The sequence below is a fragment of the Eriocheir sinensis genome, chromosome 12 (genome assembly GCF_024679095.1).
Source record: "Eriocheir sinensis breed Jianghai 21 chromosome 12, ASM2467909v1, whole genome shotgun sequence".
NCBI classification, from domain to species: domain Eukaryota; kingdom Metazoa; phylum Arthropoda; class Malacostraca; order Decapoda; family Varunidae; genus Eriocheir; species Eriocheir sinensis.
The window spans coordinates 12,878,645-12,903,439 of record NC_066520.1 but is presented as its reverse complement, the minus strand read 5'-3'; the positions used below and the strand labels follow the sequence as shown (position 1 = coordinate 12,903,439).

General features: G+C 45.4%; 2 protein-coding genes across 3 annotated transcripts in view; one reads left to right on the top strand and one right to left on the bottom strand.

Moving 5' to 3' along the window:
• LOC126997418 (ATP-dependent DNA/RNA helicase DHX36-like) overlaps positions 1-12,521 on the top strand; it is a 40,471-nt gene extending 27,950 nt beyond the window's left edge. For both annotated transcript variants that reach the window (XM_050858501.1, XM_050858500.1), the window contains exons 17-22: positions 583-771; positions 1,682-1,854; positions 2,262-2,332; positions 3,345-3,583; positions 6,305-6,451; positions 12,128-12,521. In XM_050858501.1, the coding sequence (XP_050714458.1) occupies positions 583-771; positions 1,682-1,854; positions 2,262-2,332; positions 3,345-3,583; positions 6,305-6,451; positions 12,128-12,316 (1,008 nt within the window). In that variant the 3' untranslated portion in view covers positions 12,317-12,521. The remainder of the gene's footprint in view (positions 1-582; positions 772-1,681; positions 1,855-2,261; positions 2,333-3,344; positions 3,584-6,304; positions 6,452-12,127) is intronic.
• Positions 12,522-14,012: 1,491 nt separating this feature from the next.
• Positions 14,013-23,694, bottom strand: LOC126997263 (uncharacterized). The gene is made up of 4 exons (XM_050858259.1): positions 20,250-23,694; positions 19,545-19,666; positions 18,841-19,458; positions 14,013-14,059 (listed from the first exon to the last, which is right to left on the bottom strand). The coding sequence occupies exons 1-4, from the start codon at positions 21,986-21,988 to the stop codon at positions 14,013-14,015; spliced, it is 2,526 nt and encodes an 841-aa protein (XP_050714216.1). The 5' UTR covers positions 21,989-23,694.
• Positions 23,695-24,795: the final 1,101 nt, after the last annotated feature.

Genomic DNA, 24,795 nt, shown 5'->3' with positions numbered 1-24,795 from the left:
CTGGCTGTCTCAAGAGAGACCCGCAACAGACCAAGAGGTGAATTACACACACACACACACACACACACATATATATATATATATATATATATATATATATATATATATATATATATATATATATATATATATATATATATATATATATATATATATATATATATATACCATTCCCAAATTGATAAATCGCATTGACATAACTCTTCCATTTAGTGCAAATTTCTTTAGTACCTATCTTGCCTCAAATAGAGGGTTTACTGTACATGGCTCACTGTGCCAGGGAAGGTGCGTGTTAATTATTGGGCCATTGTTTCTATGATAAAGAAAATTCGGGTGAAGACTAGGCCACCCTTCAGCCATTTTTGCCCAGAAAGCAGTAACATGGCCATTTTCACTTTCATTTTCTGAGTGGGGAATGGGGTCATAGATGATGACAAAGAGGAGGTGGATGGTGATTGAAGACGACTTTATAAAATTTGGATTGTAAGCTTATATGCCATTAAAGCGAATAATGAATATAAATAAAGTTATTGATATTAATTTGAGTAACTTGTTTTAATGTTTTTATTCACTCTTTTCCAGATGCTGCAAGCCATCAATGCACTGGACAGAGATGAGAACTTGACCCCACTTGGCTTTCATGTTGCACGTTTGCCTGTGGACCCTCTCACTGGCCGCATGCTGCTCATGGGTGCCATCTTTTCCTGCATTTCTCCAGTCCTCACTGTGGCTGCTTCTCTGTCCTTCAAGGATCCTTTTGTGACTCCCTTGGTGAGTAAAATTTGTATGATCTTTTACTATATCACCATTTTTTAGTGTGTGCAGACAGTATTTATCTGGTGAGTCCCAGTGTCTACTCCTTTATAGAGTGTTACAGGCTATGTATTTATGACAGTTTTAGTAACAGTTGCACATTCCTCATTATAATTTTCCAAATCAGTCACTCAGTTAATATGGTGTTTTGAGTGCCAACTGTGGTATTTAATAAAGATGTAAATACATAAAATTTAAAATGCCCTGATAGTGTGAAGGGTTGTGTCAGGCAAAAGCAGGTGGGTCCATATACTCGTGTGTCATATGTGCCCCCTGAACCTGAATACCTAAACCCTTAACCCGTGATTTATGATTAATAAATCCAATTGATTTGGAGGAACTTGTCTGATTTGTATATGACTAGGATTTAGGGAAGGTATTGCCTTAAATGTTTGATAAATCAACTGACAATGTAAAAGGAAGGCCCCCCCTTACACTCAGGCCCCACAGGAAGTCTGACATGAGAGGGGCTGAGGTGTCTAGTTATGTTATGGTAGTTGGTCCCTTGAGTATTTCTATGGATACCACAGTAGTTAAATTTGTGTTCATGAGGGATTTTTAGATATGCAATGATGTTAGATATGACCAACCACACAAGAGATTCCTATTGCTATCTATCATGAACCAATTCCATCTATTATACTATGCAAAAAGATTATTATGTCATTGCATGGGCTCTACTAAGTGGGTCATTTTGCTAAGGGTATGTCTGACGAAACTGTGCATAAACACGAATTTGATAGAGAGGAAAACCTGCCTTCTAGCCTGACTACATTCTGATGAAGAGCTCAAGTGTTTGATGTAAAATGATATATCTATGATCAACCTGTAAATTTTGTTTACTCTTCATTAATATTTTCTTCTTCAGGGCAAAGAGCGTCAAGTGGATGAAATCAAACGGAAATTGTGCAAGAGTATGCGAAGTGACCACCTGCTTCTGGTGAAGGTGTTTGAAGGATGGGAGCAGGCATGCCAGCACCGTGATGAAAGGAATTATTGCTGGGACAATTTCCTGTCTGGTTCAATATTAAACCAGCTGAAGTAGGTTACTGCTTGATATTGCTGTTATCAGACCATTATTTTTAAATGATTTATGTTCAGTACACTTATTGAAAATCTCTCATGAAGGTTTAAATGCTTATGCATGAAGCCTGTCTATAATAACACCCATAAATGCATTAAAGTCATTGTGAAAAATAGTTATGGCAATGAGGAGGGGAAAAATTGTGGGATAATACCACAGGCCATCCCTCAACTTGGGGAAATAATTCCCAAGTCTTTCGTTAGGTGATTTATTTATTTATTTATTTATTTATTTATTTTTTTTTTTTTGTAGGACCATCTCTTCTTGGTAAAGATTGATTTTATTAACACACTTGTATCTTGTTTCCTACCATATGAACTGCTGTTCTGTAAGAAGCTACTCACTAACTTTCCTTTTGCTTCAGGAACATGAGGAGGCAGTTTATGGGTCACCTGTATGACAATAAGTTTGTCAACACAACTAACCCCAATGGAGGTGAGGCTGTTATACATTTTGACCAGTGTAGAATTAATAGTTTGAGATATGGGGAAAAGAGTCATACACACATTTTATCTTGAGTACCAAGAAAAGAAAAGATAATTGAAGAGGAAACAACCAATTGAGTATATCCTTAAAGTTATCCTTAAAGTTGTACAAGTACAGTTCCTCACATGAAAGTATATACTAGAGTACAGAGATATAAGAAGACTATATGAGGTCAATTAACCTACATGTGACAGCTCATGAAAACCACTCAATCACCATCACTCTTCTCCATCCATATATCTATTTAACCATCTTTTGACTTTCCAGTATATTTGCATGAACTACTTTCCTGCTGAATTTGATCTATTCACACATTGCCCTACTTGTTAACCAGTTCCTGCATATTTCCTTTTAAAATCTAAACTTAGTGAGGAGGGCAAAGGTAAAGTTAGGGGCATGTGCTATAGCTGCACATGGCCTTGGTGTTTATGTCACATTGACCCTTGAGCCTGTGGTGGGAAAAAAACATTACCAGGACACGGGGCAAATGTGACATCTGGGTTACCACTAAACGTCAACTACCTGGGGTGGGATTCAAACCCAGTTCCATGGATTCATAGCTAGGCATGCTAACCCAATCACCACAGAGGGAGAAGAGGGCTTAGATTTCATACATTTCTGATCAAATATTTCATAAATGATTTAGGACTCTTCAAACAACCTATTTTCTATGACCTTTGAATGGCTTTATTGATAAAGATGTGTACATTTACACTGATATTTTAGCCACAGATATTTGATAGGGTCATCAGATTATAGATAAGTTTTAAAGGGAGGTGCTGGACAATTTGGCTTTGTATCACAAGGACACACTCAAATATATACTCCAGTTTTCACTGATTATATATATTATGTTCTCACCCACAGTATCTTCCATTCTTGCATATTCTTCTCATTAATATTACTCATTCATTCTCCTTTATTTCTTATGGATATGTTTATTTATGTTTGACTTTTTCAGCTGAGGTCAATAGAAACTCTGAAAACACTGCACTGGTACGAGCCATCATCACTGCAGGCCTTTACCCCAATGTTGCCAGGATTTTGCCCCATAAGGGTAAGCCAAAACCAAACAAACCACTCAGGATTCGAACAGCGCAGGAGCGAAGTGTTGTTCTCCATCCCAAGTCAGTCAATGAGCAGGAGAGGGAATTTGATTACCCATGGCTCATGTACAGGGAGAAGATAAAGTCTACCAAGGTCTGTATTTAAGCACTAGAACTTTGTAATTTACATAATACCATAGACTTCACAATCTCTTGACGGGAAACGGGGCGCGGGGCCGATTCGCAGGGGGCCGATTTTCAAAAATTTAAAATTTAAATATTTTCAAAACCAAAGCAGCTAGCGACCTGAAACTAAAACAGGCACCTCCCTTAGGCATATATGAGTCTCCATGAGCAGCGGTATCAAAAAATTCAAAGTCGTTCCCTAATAAAATCCCGATTAATTGTTTTTTATATAAGTATAACAAAACTTAAAAAGGCTATAAAATCCTCAGATTTTACGCTAGATGCACAAACATCACCAAATGCAGAGATAATCACTTATATTTTCAGAATCAATAGCAATATTTAGCATATCTTATAAGTTTTAAATAGCTACTTATTTTTTTTATTTAGTGCAATTTTTACGTAAGTTTTAACATCTAATAAATCACTTAATTTTCACATTAGAAACTTAATACTTGAGGAAAGCATGCAGAAACATCTTAATTTTACTCAACAAAAGCAAAATATTTATTTTTCTATATACAATCACAACTTATTTTGGTTGAATTCGATGTCACTATTGCGGCTATCTGGCCCTCGTCCCTGAACAATCACTTTAGCCTTTTGGCCTATGACTTGTGGGCCCCGGTCAGTTTCCTGGACTTGTACACGTCCCTGTTCCTCGCCTCCTTCCTGCCCTCCTCGATACTGCTCCTCTTCCTGACGGTCGGCTGCTTCAAGGCCTTGTTCTTCCTCGCTTCTGAGGTCACGTCCTTGGAGAAATTAGGCACGAAACAGTTGAAGAGGGACCTGCTGATGTGCGGCAAGATGGTGTTGGCCAGGTTGTGCCCTCCTGGCACCTGTACCCCTGCAAGGTCGGGTCTGAGGCCGCCAGGAACTCCAGGAGGTGCCTGAACCCGTCCCTGTGGCGCATGGCAAGGAGAGGAACCTCAACCTGCGCCTTCTTGTCCTCCCTGCACATCAGGGAGTCCCTGACATATCGAAGGACGCCATGTGGGCCATTGGGAGAGATGGCGTCTCCAGCTCTCCTGTCGACCAGCTCGACCAGGCGTCGAACATCACAGAGGGCGGTCGCCCTCTCAAGCTCCACGGTAATCTTCATCTCCTCCTGCTGGGCACCACAGAGGAGTTGGCCTGGACCTTCCTGGCCAGGTAGCTAGTTGCCCGACACCGGCCGAGGCAACACATCCCGTCGGCGGAGTCCGGCTGGTCGTCGGCCAGCTCCCTGGCAAGCTGGGCCAAGATCACCTCGTCGTCCTCCTTCTCCTCTGCCTTGGCCCGGTCCAGGTCGGCCTGCACGTCCCGGGAAGAACCCGACGAGCTTCAGCAAATGCAGGCGCTGGGCCAACCTGTTGCTCACCATGAAGTTCTGCACGCCGTCCAGTAGTTGGCGCAGTGCTCAGTCGGGTCAGAGTTGGCCTTCCCCATGCACACATACTGGGGGCGTAGTGAACAGCCCCTCACTACCACACTGCACTGAACACACCACTGCACTGCACACAACACTGAGTCACTGCACTGATGGCGGGCTCCTCCACAGTTTACTCCACGGCGTCCTCATATCTTGTGTCTCCTCCGTCACTTCCACTCGATCCACTGCCTTCTGTGTCTTCTTGTATCGTCCTCTGGATCCTTGCAGTTGTGGGGAAGGGTACAGAGACGATGAATAACTGTAGGTCCTTTACTTTGAGAATAAACAGAGGCAGGACAGCGATAATCCTTTACAGAGGAAGTGCCCAGCTGACTGCGTGCCTAAGGCGAGTTAGGCAGCGCGAACTGAGCTGAGTTGCCATGTAGGCACTAACTAAACGTACATTTCTTGTTTCCTAATACGTAAAACTGTGGACTTCACTATCCTACAGTTATCATTCATTTTACGTAAAGATTTCAACCTAAAGTTACGCAAATTTGCCATTTTTTACACAACGTTTTCAAAGTGCACGCATGGTGCTATTTTATATAAGTTACCTTGAATCCTCGACCAAATCACTCTAGAGACACTCCTGCCTGCTTGTATGCACTAAAACTTGAAGATTTCGTCCTGTTTCCACTTAAATGAGAACGCAGAGTGTGTTTGAGTTATGCAGTGAAAGTCGCCATAACAAAAGACTGAAGAGATTTCCCGTCAACTAGTTGTGAAGTCTATGATAATACATAATTTAGTAGGAAGACATTGTAATACTAAGTAAAGTAGCACATTATATTAATCATTGCCCTAAACATAAAAGTATTTAATAGGAAAGTGAAGAAAGGGACATGTTAATACAACAACATTCATATCATGTGCTCTTCAATCAACTTATTAAGAACAAAAGTCATCACATAATACATTATTTGAGAGGTGCTTTTGGTGTCAAGGATGATGATGGTGAGAACAGTGGTGTTCACAAGAAATTTGACAGGTTTAGTAAGGGAGGGGGAACATATTGTAGAATTGTGGCAGCATTTAAGTGTATTTTGGCCATTTGAAGAAAACAGGAAGGAATGAGCTGACAAAGAAATTATTTATGAGTTAAGCTGATACTGCATAGAAGACTACAACCCCAAAGTAAAATAGGAAAACTGTGGTTGAATATTGAAAGAGGGGATATAGGAATGAAAGGACTTAACTATGCTTTGATATTTACATTGAATTAATTCACAGTTCAATTCACAGTTTAGGTTTCTAAAATAACCAAAATCATTGCAGGTGTTCATCCATGATAGTTCAATGGTTCCAAACTATCCACTTCTCTTCTTTGGGGAAAAGCTGAACTACAACCACAAAGAAAGTGTGATCAATGTGGACGGCTTTGTTCGTGTCCGCAGCTCCAGCCATGTAGCCCAGCTTGTGCAGGTAAGTCTTTATGTGGCTGGGGAGGCATTATGATGATGAACTTTATTTCCACTAAAAAGTGGTTATTCTAAACATCTACATAGACATGGTAGATTATACATATAAATATACATGGTGGATTATACATCTAAATATACATGATAGAATATACATAAGGCAGTGGAGTAGACAATACATTCATACAGAGGTCAACAGCTTCTTTTTAAGATTTGATTTTAATGTGGTCAGATTATGAGTCTTTTATTTCATTTGGTAGTTGGTTCCATAATTTAGGACCTAATACATGAAAGGATCTTGCACCTGTGTCGGTGTTGGTTCTCGGGATGTACAGATTGTTTTGTTGAGTCTGTCATATAGTTAACAGTTGGGAGAGAGAGGATGTGGTCTGGGTAATCTTTTATTTTCTGCTTAAACACTTTTTTTTATGAGGTTAAAGGTGATTAGGTCTTTGATTTTGAGCCATTATAAATCTTTAAATAATGGAGTGACATGATCGTATTTCCTTGCTTTCCCATCTGCTACTTTTATTGCGAAGTTTTGTTGTTTCTGCACTTTGTTTATTAAAGTTGAGTTTGTTATCCCCCATGTTGTGATGCCGTATTTTATGATGCTTAATACCAAAGTCTGTGTAACCATTATGCGTGTTTCTTTATTGAAAAGATCTTTGTGTCTGTTAATGAAATTTAAGGTTCCCATTGTTTCCCTAGTCATTTCATTTATGTGTCTGTCGAAGGTCATGTGTGAATCCAGATGTAAGCCAAGGTTATTAACATGGAAGAGGGGTTGTATAACACCATCGGCACATCTGATGGTGGTGTTATTAGGTATGTGTGCCAGGAGTTGGCGTGTGCCTAGGAAGATACCTTGTGTCTTATTGATGTTTAGCTGAAGGCCGTTCTGTAGAAAATAGGTTCTTATTTGTTTCAAAGTGATCTCAGTTTTATTAATTAAAGTATTTATTTCGTTGATATTACCGCTGTGGAGGAACTGTGTGTCGTCGGCGTATTGTACTAGAAGGCAGTTATTGATATAGGTAGATATGTCATTTACATGGATATTGAATAATGTTGGGCCTAGTATTGAACCTTGGGGGACTCCAAAGGCTACTGATTTCTTGGATGAGACTATGTCTTTAATGCGGACTGACTGTGACCTGTCAGCGAGGTAATTGTCAAACCAGTAGGTGTCAACATTAATCTGTTGAAGTTTTCGGAGTAAGATAGTGTGGCTGACACTGTCGAATGCTTTAGAAAGGTCGCAGAGTGTTAAAAGTGATATTTGTTTGTTATCTATATTATCATAAATTTTATTGGTGATGACTTGCAGCGCTGTCTCTGTAGAGAGTTTAGGTCCAAAGCCGTGTTGGGTTGGAGAGAGAAGTTGTTACTTTCCAAGAATGACATTAATTGATTGGCAACTACTTTTTCTAATATTTTTGAAAAAATTGGAAGTAGAGAGATGGGATGATAATTTCCTATTTTGTCTGGGTTTCCATTGTTATATAGTGGGGTGACAACAGCGTTTTTCCAGGAGGCAGGAAAAATGCCTGTGACAATTGAGGTATTTATGATGGTTGTGAGGTAGAAGATGATAACTATAAGTGAGTCTTTGATAAACCTTAGGGAAATGTTATCACAACCAAACGATTTAGTATTTTGAAGCTGTTTTACAGTTAAGATGATTGTGCTCTGGTCTACTGGCTGAGGTCTGAAAAGTGCGAGATTGGTGGGGGTAGAGGGCACGACCGGGATGTTAGGAGCGTCATTACGGTGATTACGGTTTTCGACTTTTAATGATATTTGAGTTGATTCGTATGTGGTTAAGCCGACGTTCGCAAAGAACTGGTGGTGTTCAACAAGGCCCAGGTACAAGGAGTACCACACCTGGTGAGGCTGAGGCTCCCCCCGCGAGAGGCTGTGAGAGATACGAGAACGGTACTCTCCAGCCACGAGCAGGTTGGGGTGCCAAGGTCACGCGCCAGCCAGCACCAGAGGACCTTCACCTCCAGGATGTCCTGCCTGTGGAACACGTTCACTGCAGCAGGGCCAACAGTGAGGGAAATGTCCACCCAGCAGGTAAAAGTGGTTGCTCACAGGTGGCGAAGAACATGCCCCACAGCACTAATGATGCTAAATACACAGTGAACAAGTGTAAAGGGCTTTTGAAATAATGCACAAGAAAAAAAGTGACATTTTAAGCCCTGAAAAGTGAACAGTGAAACATATGCTTCTCGTTACGAATGATTGCATAAAGTGTTGTCGGCAAAAACAAATATGTTGTGTACTACAGATCGTCAGTTTCTTTTTTTTTAAAGAGAGAGAGAGAGACCTTTCTTTCAAAGTCTTTCCTCTCCAACTAACCAGACCATTTTAAGAACTTCTTTCTTGTTCTTTCCATCCCTGCCACATGCAGATCCACATTTGATAGCAGGTGAGGGATAATATTTAGGTGAACTGGATGGCAAATAATCATTGACTTAGGTGTATTGCCATGTTTACTCCTATTCAGAATGTCTGTAGTCAGGTGTTTGCTAGATATGAGCAGACACTACACCACACTCCAAATAATGATTATATGAAAGCAGTGAGCAACAACTGTGGGAAATTGCCCTAAATATTATATATCACCCTATAAACTGTGGATCTGCATGACTGGTGTGGTGTCGATGGAGATGTTTGGGGAGCACTTGTAGGATCTTTAAAATGGCGAGAGAGAGGATAGACTTTGAAAGATTGACAGAGAATGTGTGTGTATGAGCTGAGTGAAGGGGGACAATATAGGTTGAGGATGAGGCAAACGTGTGAAGTGAAAGTGTGTAAGCAAAAACACTAAATGATGGAGTGGATTCAAGAAACCTTGTTTGGGGTCATCCCATGAGGAAAACTGTTTGGGAAAGGAGGAAGTTCCTAAGGGAAAGCAACTATGAAACTTACTACAGTAGAGCTTATGAACGAGTCCAGTGTTGATGGGAGAGGGGTATTTTTCTCTTGAGTTTAGATATGGTTGACATCATGCAGTTGTTCACAAAGTGGCTTGGCTAATGTTGTGTAGTGACTCACCAAGCCGAACTGGTAGCGTACTGGGCCCATATTCACCGCGTGATGGACGACGCGGGTTCGAATCCCCACGCTACCACTCGGATTTTCCAGTAACCGCCGAGTGGCTTAAAACTACCCACATGCTGTCCTAAAGACCACCCATCAACCCGGACTCTAGAGGAAGCCGTCCAAGCGAATCAAGAACGAGTTCCGGGGGGCAGCATGAGCCAATGCAAGATGGCGCTACTATAAACACTCGCCTGCGCCAGAACGGGCTGGGCCGACCATCAGGCCCCACCTGGAAGAAGCCTTGGGCCGACCATCAGGCCCCCACCAGGAAGATGCCTACCGGCGCAACAGGCAGCGACGTAAAAAAAAAAAAAAATATATATATATATATATATATATATATATATATATATATATATATATATATATATATATATATATATATATATATATATATACAGTAAAACCCCGATTATCCGAAATGGAAGGGGGGGAAGCCGATTTTTCGGATAATCCGGATTTATGGCCGCCATTTTGATCGCCGCCAGTTTGATTGTCGGCATTGTGGCGTTGCGACTGCCGCCGACTGACGATGTAAACAATGAAACCAAACATACACACGCTACACTAAACAAAGTAGTACGCTTAAAACATGTGATGTAAATGTTTTATTGTATGTTTGTCTGTGTGTCTCCTTGTCTGGACCAGTGTATGTTGATACTTGTGAGCGTTGCAGATCTGAATTGTGAATGGTTGTGCAAGCTTGCAAGTGTGACCTTGATGCATCGTGCAGGTGGAGACACAGTATGATGACTCATATTATCGCGCAACTCGTATGTTGGAAGGGGAATGTGGCATGGAGTGGAGAGGGGAGTCGTGTTTGTGTCGTTGTCTTGAGAGTACGGTGTGAGAGTAGTCGTGCAGTAGTTTGTTCGTTCGCCGCACCTACGTCCTTGCTGGGGCGAAGGTGCGGACGTGGTGTTGTTGAGAGTTTGTTTAATGTTTTTTGTCTAATACATTGATCTATTCGTTACAAGCTATTTCGCAATACATTATTAGAAAGCATATTCATTTTAACTGTTCTTATCAATTTTAAATGTGTTAATATAGTACATATGTAGTTACTTTTATTTATTTTTGATGTTTTATAACGTTTTAGTATAGAAAAAAAAAAATAATAATTGCATTATCCAGATCAATTTCGGATAATCTGGTTTTTCGGATAATCGGGGTTTTACTGTATATATATATATATATATATATATATATATATATATATATATATATATATATATATATATATATATATATATATATATATATATATATATATATATATATATATATATATATATATATATATATATATTGTAAAAACAGCATCCAATCACTGCTCAACCTGCCAAGAGCTATAGTAAATCCTCTCAAATAGGCATGATTGGGGTAGAGGCCCTACTAACTTAATTGAATAACAGACTTATGTTATGGGACTGGCAGAGGGCCCTTTGTAGGCTTGCAAAGTTTGGGAAAGTTTCTGGGAATTTTGGGAATTTTCACATTTTTCACACGTGTATTTTGGTTATAAATATACCAGTTTTGGTTAATCTAACCATTAATTAAACATTTTCAAGCAATAAAAATTGTATTTACATACAATTTCAAGCTGTCGTTGAGTAACGGAATACCCACATGCTGCTATGAATTCTGTCTCTGATTGTGAGTGCATCTGAGAGCACTGGAGGGCGGCATGAGCCTCAATAGGTGTCACTTAAAATATCCTACCTGCACCACCAACGGGCTAAGGGACATTCTTCAACAGCCCCCTAGAATTGAAGTCTGACAAGGTAACAATAACCTCAGCCTAAAACAATCATCCTAAAGGTGTCATAGGCAAACGTATTTTTTTTCTTCAAAGTTCCCCAAAATTCCTGAAAATTCCCTTGGAAAGTTTCCCTGTTCTTTCCAGTTCAAAATTCCCAGGAATTTACAACCCTAGCCCTATGCCCCAAATTTTCCTACTAGAGGATTTACTGGAGTTCTTGGCTTGTTGAGCAGTGATAGAATGCTGTTTTTATCAATACCCACAGTTGCTTGGTAGGTAACTACATTACATGGACTTGTTAGCCAAGGCACTTAAACAACTTCATGACATCAACCATATCCTCTGTGCACCACTCAGTTGGGTAAGAGAAGTGACAATGAGGCCCCTTAGGACTTCTCTATCCTAACAATAGGCCTTTTAAGTTAATAACAAGTTGTTTACTAGCCATTACCAGAATCGAACCCGAGGGACTACAAGGAAGGAGGCAAGCCACCCATTTGCCTTTTCAGCTAACCCCACCGAGCTGTATCAAAGAAGGAAGGCAAATGGGTGACTTATCTCCTTCCTTATTAGCCCTTGGGTGGCAAGGCAGGCAAGGACACCAACACGTTGGTTCGATTCCGGTGCTGGGTAGTAAGCCAAAGGCCTTTTGTTAGGATATAGAGCTCTCAAGGGGGCTCATAATCACTTCAGTAGACTGTATGGGCTGTGAGTTGACACCCACTTATCCACTACATCTTTTCATGTTATATCTATACATGCTCAACATTTCTATGTAAAATGACTAATTATACTCAATATTTTCAGAGTTTAAGAAATGAGTTAGATCACCTTCTTGAGTACAAAATCAGTCACCCTGGCATCACCCGCTGGGATAGAAACAGCAAGGAGGGCATGCTGCTGAACACCATAGTTGACTTGATAAGCAGCGAGCGAGGCACCTCTCAGGACACCTGCTACTATGACTCTGATGACCAAGACGATGATGGCAATTAAAGGAAGGGAGATCCTGCCAGAGTCACCATCATCACTTCACTCTCCTGTGGAAAAAAATAAATGGAATTATTTTGAAGGTTATTTAAAAAGTATTAAGAAATTATTCATTTTCATGTACATCATGGACTTTATATTCATTATATCAGTATTTATTTAGAAGGATGTAATGTACACTCAACTATGTTAAGTAAAGATCTGAATTAAACTGCAACTTTATTTATATTCATTACTAAATTGTTAGCTTTCTGGTTAATGATTCCAGTCATTCCACACATGATCTGAAGAAACTGTTAAACTATTTGAGTAATCTGAAGAAACTGTTAAACTGTTTGAGTAATCTGAAGAAACTGTTAAACTGTTTGAGTAATCTGAAGAAACTGTTAAACTGTTTGAGTAATCTGAAGAAACTGTTAATCTGTTTGAGTGATATAGAAGTCCCCTGTTTGAGTAATATAGATGAGACTTCCAAAGAATGTTCTAGTATCTATCTATCTATACCTCCAACTCCCTATCCCCTCACAGGAACTTCCCTCAAAGTGGCCAGCTCTATCATGAGCCTCTATTGGTCTCTCCTTAAGACCCTCTCCCTTGATTAAGCTCTGTACTCACTTCACAAAGTCATCCTCATCGATTATTTTATATTCTGTCAACAATATCTTCCTTAACAAACACCTAATTCTGCTTAGGGTACACAACTCAGTCCTGATACACTGAATACTTATCTAAGCCGTTATCTGGCAAACCCACACATACTGTAAACCTTAGCTTACAGACCTTGATATGACAAATTTTGTCTTGAAGGAACTTTTGGGGCCAGTCTGGTATAAGCGGGATATACCAAACAAGTTTGGTAAATGAGGGGTTCAGTTTGGTGGCCAAACATGTACACATCGGTCAGTCGGAAATGGTGGAAACAAAACCGACTGGGTGCTGCGCGACTAGTCAGCCTAGTCAACTGTAAACGCCTCCGCTTGCATCCTCCCATGCCTCACCAAGTGTGCTGCCTCCCACTGTACTTCACTGTAATGCCTCTATGTTGAATCCCTTGGTTATAACAGATTTTTGGATATAACTTCACCCCCTTCTCCAACTGATTCGTTAGAGCAAGGGTTGACCGCATGAGACACCTCATTACTGCCGAACCATTCCTCTTGTGGATGGTGGGTGATTTATGCTCTTGTAGGTTGGTTCCCTGATCATGCCAAGCAATTCATCCAATCCCTGATCTGAATTGGTTGGGTTAGGAACTGTAACCCCTTTCCTTAAAACTTAACTCAAGCTGAAAAACATGGGTAGAGGCTGGAATCAATGCTTGATTGCAGCCCTGACCCCGTAACGAACACCAGTGAGTGCCGGGGATCAAACCCGAGCCTTCTGAGTAGAAGTCAGGGCAGCATACCTACTATGCCACTGATGAGATAAAAGGTCACTGCACCAGAGGCCACTTCTACGGCCTATACCTGAAGCCCCAGCCCCGCACTGTGAACATGAAGGTGACCCCGTTCACACTCGTGACTGTTGGAAACTTTTTTAATCAACCCCTTTTGGCACATATGGTGTATTATACATTAGAGAAACTGCAATAACAGTGAAAATATCCCGTAATGAACACCACTGAGTGGTGTTCATTACGGGATATTTTCACTGTGTTATTGCAGTTTCTCTAGAGCCCTGACCCAGTTTGCTGTGGGCCCAACTATGAACTAGACCCCATTGATGCATCCACATCCCCAATAGGTGAACCTGCAGCACATGAATGGTGCAGGGCAAAACCTAGGGGACCCCTGTATCTCAAAGAAGGAGGGTTTTGTAGCCCTTTTTTTTGTGGGTGTGTTTTAGAGGCAGCCAGGGGGAGGTGCAGATATGGTACCCTCTTGTAGAACCAGGTTAGGATCTAACCTCCAGAGGAATCTGTGGGGGGGGGTCCTGGAACATCCTGAGCCTCTGGAAGGATCACCAATCAAATGAGCTCGAGACTGAAGGTGGATATACTAGTGGGACTGTGAGACTAGTAGGAGGCCTAGGGAGGAGATCAGTAGTAACAGATACACCCGACATGAGCAGTAGTGGCAGTCTCAAGGCCGCGTCACACACACAAATTTGTTCCCAAATACAGCCAAATTGCGATGCAGCTCGTTCGGAAAAGAATTTTGGTGCATCTAGATTCTAGAGATGTTTTCTCAAACATGTAAAAGTTCGTGGAGGCTACCGAAAAGAAACAAAGTGCAATATTTTTTTGACTAGCTCAAATTATATTTTTGCACAGTGTACGTACAACATGAAAATGAGGCTAGTAGAAAACGTTAAAGATACGTACTGCATTACGCTCTTGGGCGTATGGAAGGTTTGGCAGGATAGTTAGGTAAAAAAATGGTTATTATATTTGGGTGTGAATATGTTTTTGAATCGAGCCAGCATCTACACAAATGCATCAATCAATTCCAGGTAATTTATGGTTTGGTAAATAATCAATGTTTGTAACTGGGTGAGTATAACTACAGCCGCAACATTTTCAGTGGTCAGGAGGTTGTGAAGCTCCATGTTGCAAATGTTCCTCAGGCAGGAGCAAGAAGGGGACTGCTGGTGTTAAGAAGGAAAGCCCGCTCTTTTAATTAGTGGGTTGTGGCCCGTGGGCAGCTGATTGACTGGTGGATATTCTCAGGATCACAGGCTCCTTTGATCCTGGGTATTCTTGATACCGACAGGTAAACTCATCCCCCCTCCCTCGCGCAGGCAAGGTACTAAACTCCGCCCATACCCGTGACGTCAAAGAGTGGTATAGGTAAACTCCGCCCATACCCGTGGCGTCAGAGTGGTATAGGTCTGGGTCTTGGACGTGGGTGAGCTTCTTCATTCAACGGAGCTCCCCGTTGTCTTGATTGATTGATTGATAGTTTATTGATGCAGGTAAACAACAAGGGAGAAGGGAGGAACATGCCATCCCAACCCCCAGGCAGGACAGAGTGTGATTACACAACTATTAATACATGTGTAGGTAGCACCATGAAACTAAAAAGATACAATGGTAGGAAGGAAAGCACAACAAGGGAGGGGGCGGTACCTCCCCCTGGACAATAAGACAATAAAATGTGGGGACAGAGAACATTGCCCAAGCACTAGATGGGAATGAATACAGAGATAGAGTAAATACTAGTCCTTAAAGTAAAATAGTGCAGAGATCACAGCCTTGTATAGCACGGCAGTAGTTCAGGCTGCCACACACGGCATCACCACCTTGGTGCAAACTGAGGGTGTTCTTTGAGGATAGCAGGGAGGACATCATGGTTCAGGAACCAACAAATTGTCTGGGGCAGGTCAAGGCAGTCCCGTGGCTTAAACTTAGCAATGAGAGGGCATTCCATGACATAGTGATGCAGTGTGTGGCCCCTCGGCCTGGCACAGAGCGTGCAGCAGACACCAGGGGAGTTACTAACCTCCCAGTAGTACCTATAGCCTAGCCTAAGGCGCATTGCTACCACATCCTGAGGGGCACTGTGTCGCCCATAGGGGTAAACACAGCGCTGGGAGACACTAACATAGTGGAGGCTGCTGGCGCTGCCATTGTCACAGCAGTGTCCGAGTTGGGTAGCAATGCTATCACATGAATAATGCCTAAGTCTATTCTTAACATAGCTAAGCGTATAGTCAGTGCCAGGGTCCACTGTGTCATCCTGAAGGGCTCGTCGAGCAAGGCAGTCTGCCTTCTCATTGAGCTGGATGCCCACATGAGAGGGCACCCAGGTGAAGTGGACCGTGGCACCTGCGGCCTCAAGGGCACGGACGGCAGTCAGGCACTTAGCTACAAGATCAGTCGGCAGGGGAGGAGGACACAAGTTCATGCAATGCAGCCTGGCTATCGACAAACAAGTAGACATTTTCGTGCAAAGCTGCTACAGTGTGGAGAGCCTCAAGGATGGCATACAGCTCAGCCCGGGTCGAGGACAGGTACCCCGGCAGCCGCCTGGTAACCTCAATGTCAGTGTACTGGGTGGGGGAAGCGTAATCCCGGATAAACACGCCACAGCCCGACCTGCTGCCATCTACGGAGCCATCACAGTACACATGGATAGCCCGAACACGGGGGTACTTGGACAGTTTGACCATGAAGTGATCCTGGAGGACATGGGGAAGCCAATCACGTTTAGGGAAAGGTAGTTGTTCAACGTCTACACTGACACGATAGGTAGGCCAGGCAGGTTGGGCCGGGGAGTAAACTAGGCCTAAGCACGCTTCTAACACACCCGTCTCTGCTAACATGAGATAAATTTTCCTAAGGTAGGAGGTAACAGGAGCCCTGGAGTCACGGTGCAGAGTTACCAGTGCCTGGTGAAGGGGCACTGCACCAGCACGAAGCAGGCGGCTGACGGTGCGACAAGTAATTTCCCAGATTCTGTCCACAACACGAGACAGATTCAGTTCTGCCCTCATGACCTCAAGTTTTGCAGTTCTAGGGCACCCCAGAATGAGGCGCATGGCCTCATTTTGAATAAGTTCCAAGGGGTGAAGTTGTGCCGCACTAAACTGTACCAAAACAGGGGCAGCATAATCAATGAGGGACCTGACAACAGAAAGGTAAAACATCCTGAGGACAGGGATGCTGACTCCAAGGCCCCTGTTAGCCAAAACCTTAAGAGGAGCTAACCTAGGAAGGCAGATGTCCTGAACATGAGTGACGCTCTGCACAGATTTCTGGAAGCTGACAGGGGCGCCTAAGTACTTGTAAGTAGGAACTCTAGCTAAAGGAGTGCCATTAACGCTGGGCAGGTGAGAAACTCTCCTCCCACTGGCTTGAAATTTCGTCTTAGTTTCATTGATGACAAGGCCCATTTGTTCACACAGCGCTGACAGCTGCTCCAAAGCTAAACTGAGAAGAGCAGGACTGCTGCATTGCACAAGGATGTCATCTGCATAGATAATGACCTGAGTATTGCCCGGAAAGGGCCACCGAGCAATTTTGTCCATTAAAATGTTGAAAAGCATGGGGCTGAGGACACCCCCTTGCGGTGTGCCCAGCTCAAACACTTCCTCCGTGGAGGTAGCACCCTGGAAGACCACTTGCGCCCTCTTACCATACAAATAGTCCCTGATCCAGCTTAAGAGTCTTCCACGGACACCCTGCAGAGTGAGTTCCTCCATTATGACATCCTTGTTGGCCCTATCAAGGCCCCTTTTAAGTCCACAAAAGCGCGACAATTCACGTCTGGATTACAGGTAACTCTCGATTTACGCGAGTGTTGCGTTCTTGAAGAGGTCGCGTAATTCAAAAACAATGTAAATCAAACAAGAGGTAGGTTTCTGTCGAAAAATAAATACCGTAATTTTCGGCGTATAGCGCGCATTTTTTCACATAAAAAATGCCTGAAAGTTTAGCCCTGCGCGTTATACGCTGAATGTACAAATTTTTAATGTTTTTCTTCTTTGGGATGTTTTTAAGGGTCTGTTTTTCGTCTTATCCAACAACAACGGCAAACTTACCTTTATTATTGTTTATAATCCTTCATAGTCCGTAGCTGTCCTATAATATGTTACCATAGAATACAGGGCGATCTAATAACTACTATACAAAGACTAAATCGGTGGAAGATCGTCCATGCCTTGCTGTTATCCCGTTTTTCCGTCGGGTGCCATTTGTACGATCTTGGTCTTGATGTCACAGGTGGCTTAAGATTGTATGACTAAGGAGCAGTACAAGCTACATAAAAAATCATTTTGGAAAAAAATGTCTATGTTTTCATTATTAATTATTAATATTAGTGAGAATAATGGGGTGAATATGATATCAGAAACTGTACATCATGAGTCTTGTACGAGGAGTTATTTCACACAATCCCAGCCCAGCCGCCATTTGCATTGTTTACAAACCACACAACCACACCCACACAACAAACAGCTGCATGCCGCGTGTCGCCAGAACCGAGATATCCACTCAGGCACTCATTCTCAGCCTCTCTCGTGTGAGGAAGAAATGAGGGACACCATTATAGGGGCTGGCTAGTATTGATACCGGTACCGAGCAGTCTGTACCGGTACCGTACCGTATTGCTGGTATCGGTACCTGCCCACCCCTATTGTTGAGTAGCGTGGCAACGTAGGTACTGTATTGTTATTCAAGTGGCGCGCGGGAAGAACTGAGTTCAGCTTGTGTGGCCGTGTGAGTCCAGTTGCGTGAGACATCTGGTGGCCACTCCATAAAATATCGCGTATAAGTGAAAAAAAACGCCTAAATTAAACATTTATTTGGATTTTGGACCCCACGTTATTTAAAAAACGCGTAAACCAAACTCGCGTAAATCGCGAGTTACCTGTACTAAGGCACTTAAGAAAACAGTCACTTGTGGAACGGCCCTTCATAAACCCATGTAAGTTTGGGGAGAGCCGGTCCCCCAGCTTATAGAGAAGTCTGTTCAAGATCACCCGCTCTAACAGTTTACACACACAGCTCGTCAGGGAGATAGGGCGAAAGGTGCCATCACCCTTGGGGATGGGAACGATCAATGCAGCTTTCCACCGAGGGGGGAGGCAACCTGCGGCAAACGACATGTTGAACAGGTCAAGCAGGGGGTTGTCACCTTGCACAACGAGTAAGGCATTAAGAATGTCGTAAGTCAACCCGTCGTGGCCCGGGGCTGTCGACTTGCCATGTTTGACGGCAAGAAGGAGTTCATCGTGGGTAATGGGGACACATGTGTCATCCAGAAGTGTGACGTGGTGCTGAACGAGGGCCATCCGCCGCTCCCTGTGGCGGGCAAGTTCGGCCTGGTGTTGTGCAGGGAGACCACCAAGGGAGGAGGCCCTCTGCCACTGGCGCATCAGGTCCTGGGCCCGGCCCGCAGGGTCAGGGTCACTCACCAGCCGTTTGGTCCTCCCTCTCACCCTGTTGACATGGTGCCAAACCTCCCGCAGGAAGCGGGTCTTGCGCACGCTGGCAAGGAAGGCGACCCAGTGTCGTGACCGGGCCTCTTGTCTGAGTTCAGTGAGGTGGCGCGCCACAGCGACCATGGCATCGCGGGCAGCCCGATCGGCGGGGTCCTGCTGCCAGCGCCGCTGGTACGAGGCAAGGGTCCGCTGACAGTTGGAGACAGCCGGGTCCGAGGCGTAGGTCTGCAGGCGGCGCTTGGCGGGCCTTGGAGGGACCCTGCCAGCTGCAACAAAACTCTCGACGGTGTCCAGCAGGCCGTGGTACAGCGAGGCGGCGTCGGTAAAGGATCCCTTCACAGTATGGTACCACGCCCGACTTCGGCAACGGCGCGGCATCCGGCAGCAGGGACAGCCAACCGCTTCCGGGACACAGCAGGGGCAGGCTGGATCGGGATGGTCGTCTCCAGGGCAAAGTGGTCACTCAGCAAACACCTGGAAATAAGGGTCTGGGCAGTAAAAGCTGGCATGTTAAAAAGAGTGACATAGTCTAACCTGCCCCCCTGAACATATGTGGGCACATTATCCCCCGTGAGGACAGCCGTCTCGGAGGCATCAAGGAAGGCCTTCCTGCGGACACCATTGACATTATTGGTGCGGTGACTACCAAGATCTCGGTGGCGAGAGTTAAGATCCCCCACAAGAACAGTCGGCTCCTCATGAACATAATCAGGAAAGTTAGCAAGATTTAAAGCCCCCGCATGAACATACGTGTTAACAAAAAATAGGGTTTCACCCATATGGAGTAAAGAAACAGTGATATATTCAATGCCCTCATTAATCCCCATGTCCTCAAAAACTATCGCCGTCCCCTGTCTGACATACGTTGCCATCCCCCGGGTACTGCCTGCTGCGCCATCTAAGACATATAAATCATACCCCCTCAGGTCCGACACCCGTGGCCCAACCTCCTGAAGAGCAACGATATCTGGCCTATGAGTGATGACATAGGAGTGAAGGTCAGTGAAGCGGGCATGTAGCCTGTTGACATTTCAAGTTAAGAGGCGGACACACTCACTGGTCAGGAGGGGGTGGTTGCCGGTCAAGGAGTGGGGTGATCCGATGATGGAGCTCAGCCACCTGCTGAGTCAGGGAAGCAAACTGCGCCAGCAGCACCTGGAGTGTGGCCTCCCACTGCAGTGGAGGATCAGCAGGTGAAGGTGAAGGACCCGTCTGGCCATGGCGAGGTTCGGCCGTTCCCTCGGCAGCTGCAGGCACCACAGCCGGTGGGGTTGCAGGGGTGTTCTGCATCTGGCCCGCAGGGGGAACCACACTGTCCCCACTATCGGCGTCCATGGCCTCACCAGCAGACGGCAGGGCAGGGCACGGGGCCGGGGCTGAAGCTGGAGCAGGGGCCGGGATGGAGGAGAGCTCACGCACAGGCGGGGGCGTGGAGACTCGCTGCTCCAAGGCCGCCACCCTGGAGATCGTTGCAGCCAGCGTCTCCTGCAGCTGGGTGACTGCAGCGAGGATCTGATGGAGGACAGGGGTCGACCCATCGACAGCGGGGGGACTGGCAGCCGGCACAGGGGGGACGGTAGGCTGTGGCTGGGGTGCCGGAGCAGGAGCCTGGCGAGGCACAGGGGTGGCAGTGGGTGAGGCTGGGGCAGCAGGGGCGGACGAGCCCGGCAGGGGCGGAAACTCGGACGTTGAGGGAGCCCCCCGGGCCCAGGCCGAGGACTGAGGGAGAGGAGCAGGGCGGAACACAAGCCTAGGGCGGCCTTGCTGAGGGTGGTGGTCAGGCGCCGCGACCCGAGATGGTTTAGGCTTCATCGGGCAGGAGTGGTAGTGGGCGTTATGCTCACCACCACAGTTGCAGCACTTACGGGGGACGGGTGTGCCCGCCTGGATCTTCTGGAGGCACAGAGCTGATTTGTGCGTGCCCGCACAATACCGGCACCGAGGGGCCGATCTGCAGCGCCACTCCTGATGGCCCCACCGGCAACAGTGGCGACAGATGTCGGGCTCCGCCGTGTAGGGCTCCACAGCCTTACGACCCACCCCGAGGAGGTGCACCTCTGTCGGGACGTGGCCAACCACCGCTCCAAGAAGCTGCGGGCGAGGGGCCGTGCCCGCATACCTGCGCTTTAACCACAGAAAGTTGTCTGGGGTCTCAATGAGGTTGGCATTCATGTAGAGCGGCACATTGTGGATGATGACAGTGTGCTGCCGCTCCGCTGCATTTTCGACCAAAACTACGTCGAGGAACCCCTCAGTGAGGAGCCGCTTGTAGAAGGCGACGTCGTCCCTGACCGTGAGATAAGGTCGGAGCCTACCCTCCTTGAAGAGCGGCTCCAACTCACCGTGCTGCTTCAGTAGAGATGCAAACCACGTGTATTGCTGAGCTGGTGTCAGCCCGGCCTCGGCGGGGAAGTCTAGGCGGCGGCGGGTGGGTTGGCGCGGGGCAACAGAGGGAGCGGCTGGGTGCGTGTCCTCCAGGGGCACCTCACCGTCGACCAGGACAGTCTCAGAGCTACCAGACTGCACACCCTCCATGGGTGCGGTGGCAGCTTTAACAGGAGAGGCAGTGGGGGAGAGGCAGCCAGGATTATCCGGCTTGAGCCGCTTGCTAGCGCTGGCCACGTGGTCCTCCGAACAAAGGCGGGGGTCAAGTTCGGCAGAGTCGTCCATCTCTTCAGTCTCTTCAGACCACAGGCGCCGTTCCTCAGGGGCAGGACACTGCCCGGAAGCCGCCGAGTAGGAATGTTCGTCAGCCATGTCCTCTAGACACCGTTTATTCCGTGGAAGGCAGGGCATCCACGGACGGAGCACAGGACAACGCACGTCTACACAGCACAGCCGTGTAGACGAGACTGTCCCCGTTGTCTTGATTTATTTCTGTGTCGAGCAGGTTATTTATTTTCATTGTCTACAGAATTGGTATACAATTTTTTTTTTTTTTTTTTTTGCCTCTTGTCACATGCTATATGTGTGTAGAGAAGTTCCCCATGCATGTCCTGCAAGTCACTACACGTCACGGGGTCAAGTCTGAGACTGAGCCGCTGTTAGCTCTGAAACCTCTCCTCCTACCCACGCTCTGACGTCACACACACCCGCACTCAGAAGCGCAAATTTAGAGCCAGCGTTTGGGGGGGGGCGATTTTACCTGTCGGTAGACTTGATACGTGCGCATGTGGCTCGTCTGGTACGTGTCACTTACGCAAGGCATGCGTGCTTGGGTCATCATGTGCATGGATTATTCGTCCTTAATATTTTTAAAAATGTGTAGAATTCGTCAATTGCATATGGCATACTGTAATATTCTTAAATCGGTTCAATTTGCTTTCTACTCTTGAGGAGTGCGCTGAAGAACACCCAAGGTCAATGAGTGGCTTTACCTTGGGGAAATGCTGGAGAATATCGAGAAGTCACACTGCCAGTATACTGTAGAGCTGTCAAGTAGGAGTGTAGGACTATAGAGCTCTCCTGAGGAGAGATAAGAGGTAAGTAAAGTTTCATGTTATGCATTTCCGCCATTTTGATCATTCAAGAGTCAAATACCACGGCAGCCACTACAAATAAAATTTGCCTGCGCCATTAACGGGTTGGGGTCGTTCAAGAGTCTCAAGAAGGCCTACCAGCGCTATAGGGAGCAGTGCAACACCTATAAAAAAGTCTTAATTGTGTCTGTATTCTTTATTTCTAATCTGAATATGTTACTGCATATTTTGAAGTCATATTTTGACCCAATAGGGTTAGCATATCCTGTAGTGTAGGTAAAGGTGGGTGCCTACGCTAAAGCTGCGTGTGGCTGCGGTGCTCATTTCCGATCTTGGCCCTTGAGCCTGTGGTGGGCAACAACCAGTTACCCCTGGACACGGGCCACTGTTAAATCAAGGATTGCCACAGTTAACCTTCCCCAGGTTTCCCAAAGTACCCATTTACCGACCAGCCTGAAAGGTAAGATGAACAGCTGGGTGAGCTGCACATCGACTTCCCGGGCTGGGATTTATAGAACCCAGACCAGTGGAATGGTAGCCATGCACGCTGACCACTATAAACAATGGAGGCGCAAAACAATTGCATTTAGTTCTAATGTATGACAGCGAGTGGTTGGCATAAATATGGAAAAGGTGACCCAATACCGAGCCTTGAGGGACCCAACTATATGCACCTTCCTCGGGGAGCTATGAACACCAGACACCAACACCCTTTTAAGTCTGCAGGAAGTCAGAAAACCAATTTAACAAGGGTCTGCTGACACAAGAATCGTAATTTATCAGTTAGGCAGAGTGGCCAACATGAAATGTCTTGGAGTAATCAAATAATACATCAACAACAAAACCTGAATCAAACCATAGAGAGGAGTCTCATATAGAACCGTTGCGTCTGTAAAAGGCAAAACGTACCATTCCTGAAGGGCAGGCAACTGTGGCACTGGAGGACTGGGAGGGTGGTAAAACTAGGTAACAACTACTTCTCCCCCTCCACCACCCCAGTCCCCCCTACCCCCCAAGACAAGCCTGGGGAACTGTGGGGAACCGGGGTTTGGGGTGGGGGAAGCCCAAATCACTGAAAAATGGGCTTCCAAAATTTCCCTAGAAAAATCCCTAAATGAAAGAAAATTCCCAAGTCTCGAAAGTAAGGAAAGTCCTAACTTTATAACCTAACAGCCCCCCTCGCCCCCCTGCTAACCAAAGGGGGCTGCGCCCCCTTCTGGACCCCACCACATGTATGATGCGCCGGAAAATATTTTTTTTTTTGTGGGGAGCATATTTAAACTACTCCAACCGAACTTTACGACCTGCTAACGAGGGGGCTTCGCCCCCCTCGACCCCCCTACTAACCAAGGGGGGCTGCGCCCCCCCTGGACCCCCCCACATGCAAGGAATTTTCCTTAATTAAGGGATTTCTCTAGGGAAATTTTGGAAGCCCATTTTTCAGTGATTTGGGCTTCCCCCCACCCCAAACCCCGGTTCCCCACAGTTCCCCAGGCTTGTCTTGGGGGTAGGGGGGCTGGGGTGGTGGAGGGGGAGGCGGACTTCTTAGAAAGCATTACCACAAAATAAAACAGATTTGTGACAGCTGTCATCCAGAACTGACGCTCCTGCTGTTTTAATTGACCCGGGAGTGACCTACCAACTGCTATGTATGACCCTGGCCTCCATTTTACTCAAACTCCACTATCGCGCGTTGAACAATATCCGTTTGTTTTCTGACACGTGCTTGTCACAGCTTCATGTGACCGCGAATCACAAAGCGCACGTGACACGCCCGTGTCACTGTTGGACCCGGTATTGGGATAGTAATCGGTCCTTTTGTCAACCTACATGCATACCAATAAAGAGGTTAAATACTCAGTTAACACTTACCGAGAGGTGAAGTAGACTGATATTTTGAGGGAGTGAGAGTGTCGGGCCTTCCATCCATTATGGCGGCTTGAAAACAACTGACTTCAGGAAGGAACCCGCCGTTAGGTGCCGCCACTGAAACACCCTCGCGTAGTAAAATTTCACGAATGTATTCCTTTAAAATTAGAAAATACAAATAGCTGCGGCATTAGTTGCTTTAATATATAGAAAAAATAACGTAAAACTCTTAAAAGACCGTTTTTTTTTGTCCGA

Bases quoted from the DNA above. Each gene is read 5' to 3' on its own strand.
- LOC126997263 (XM_050858259.1), bottom strand. From the start codon at position 21,988: ATGCCCTGCCTTCCACGGAATAAACGGTGTCTAGAGGACATGGCTGAC. The intron at 19,459-19,544 runs GTGGTACCATAC...GTTTTGTTGCAG, and splicing joins CGCCGTTGCCGAAGTCGGGC to CTGGCAGGGTCCCTCCAAGG. The intron at 14,060-18,840 runs GTTGCCTCCCCC...CATGTGCTGCAG, and splicing joins CAACATGTCGTTTGCCGCAG to GTTCACCTATTGGGGATGTG.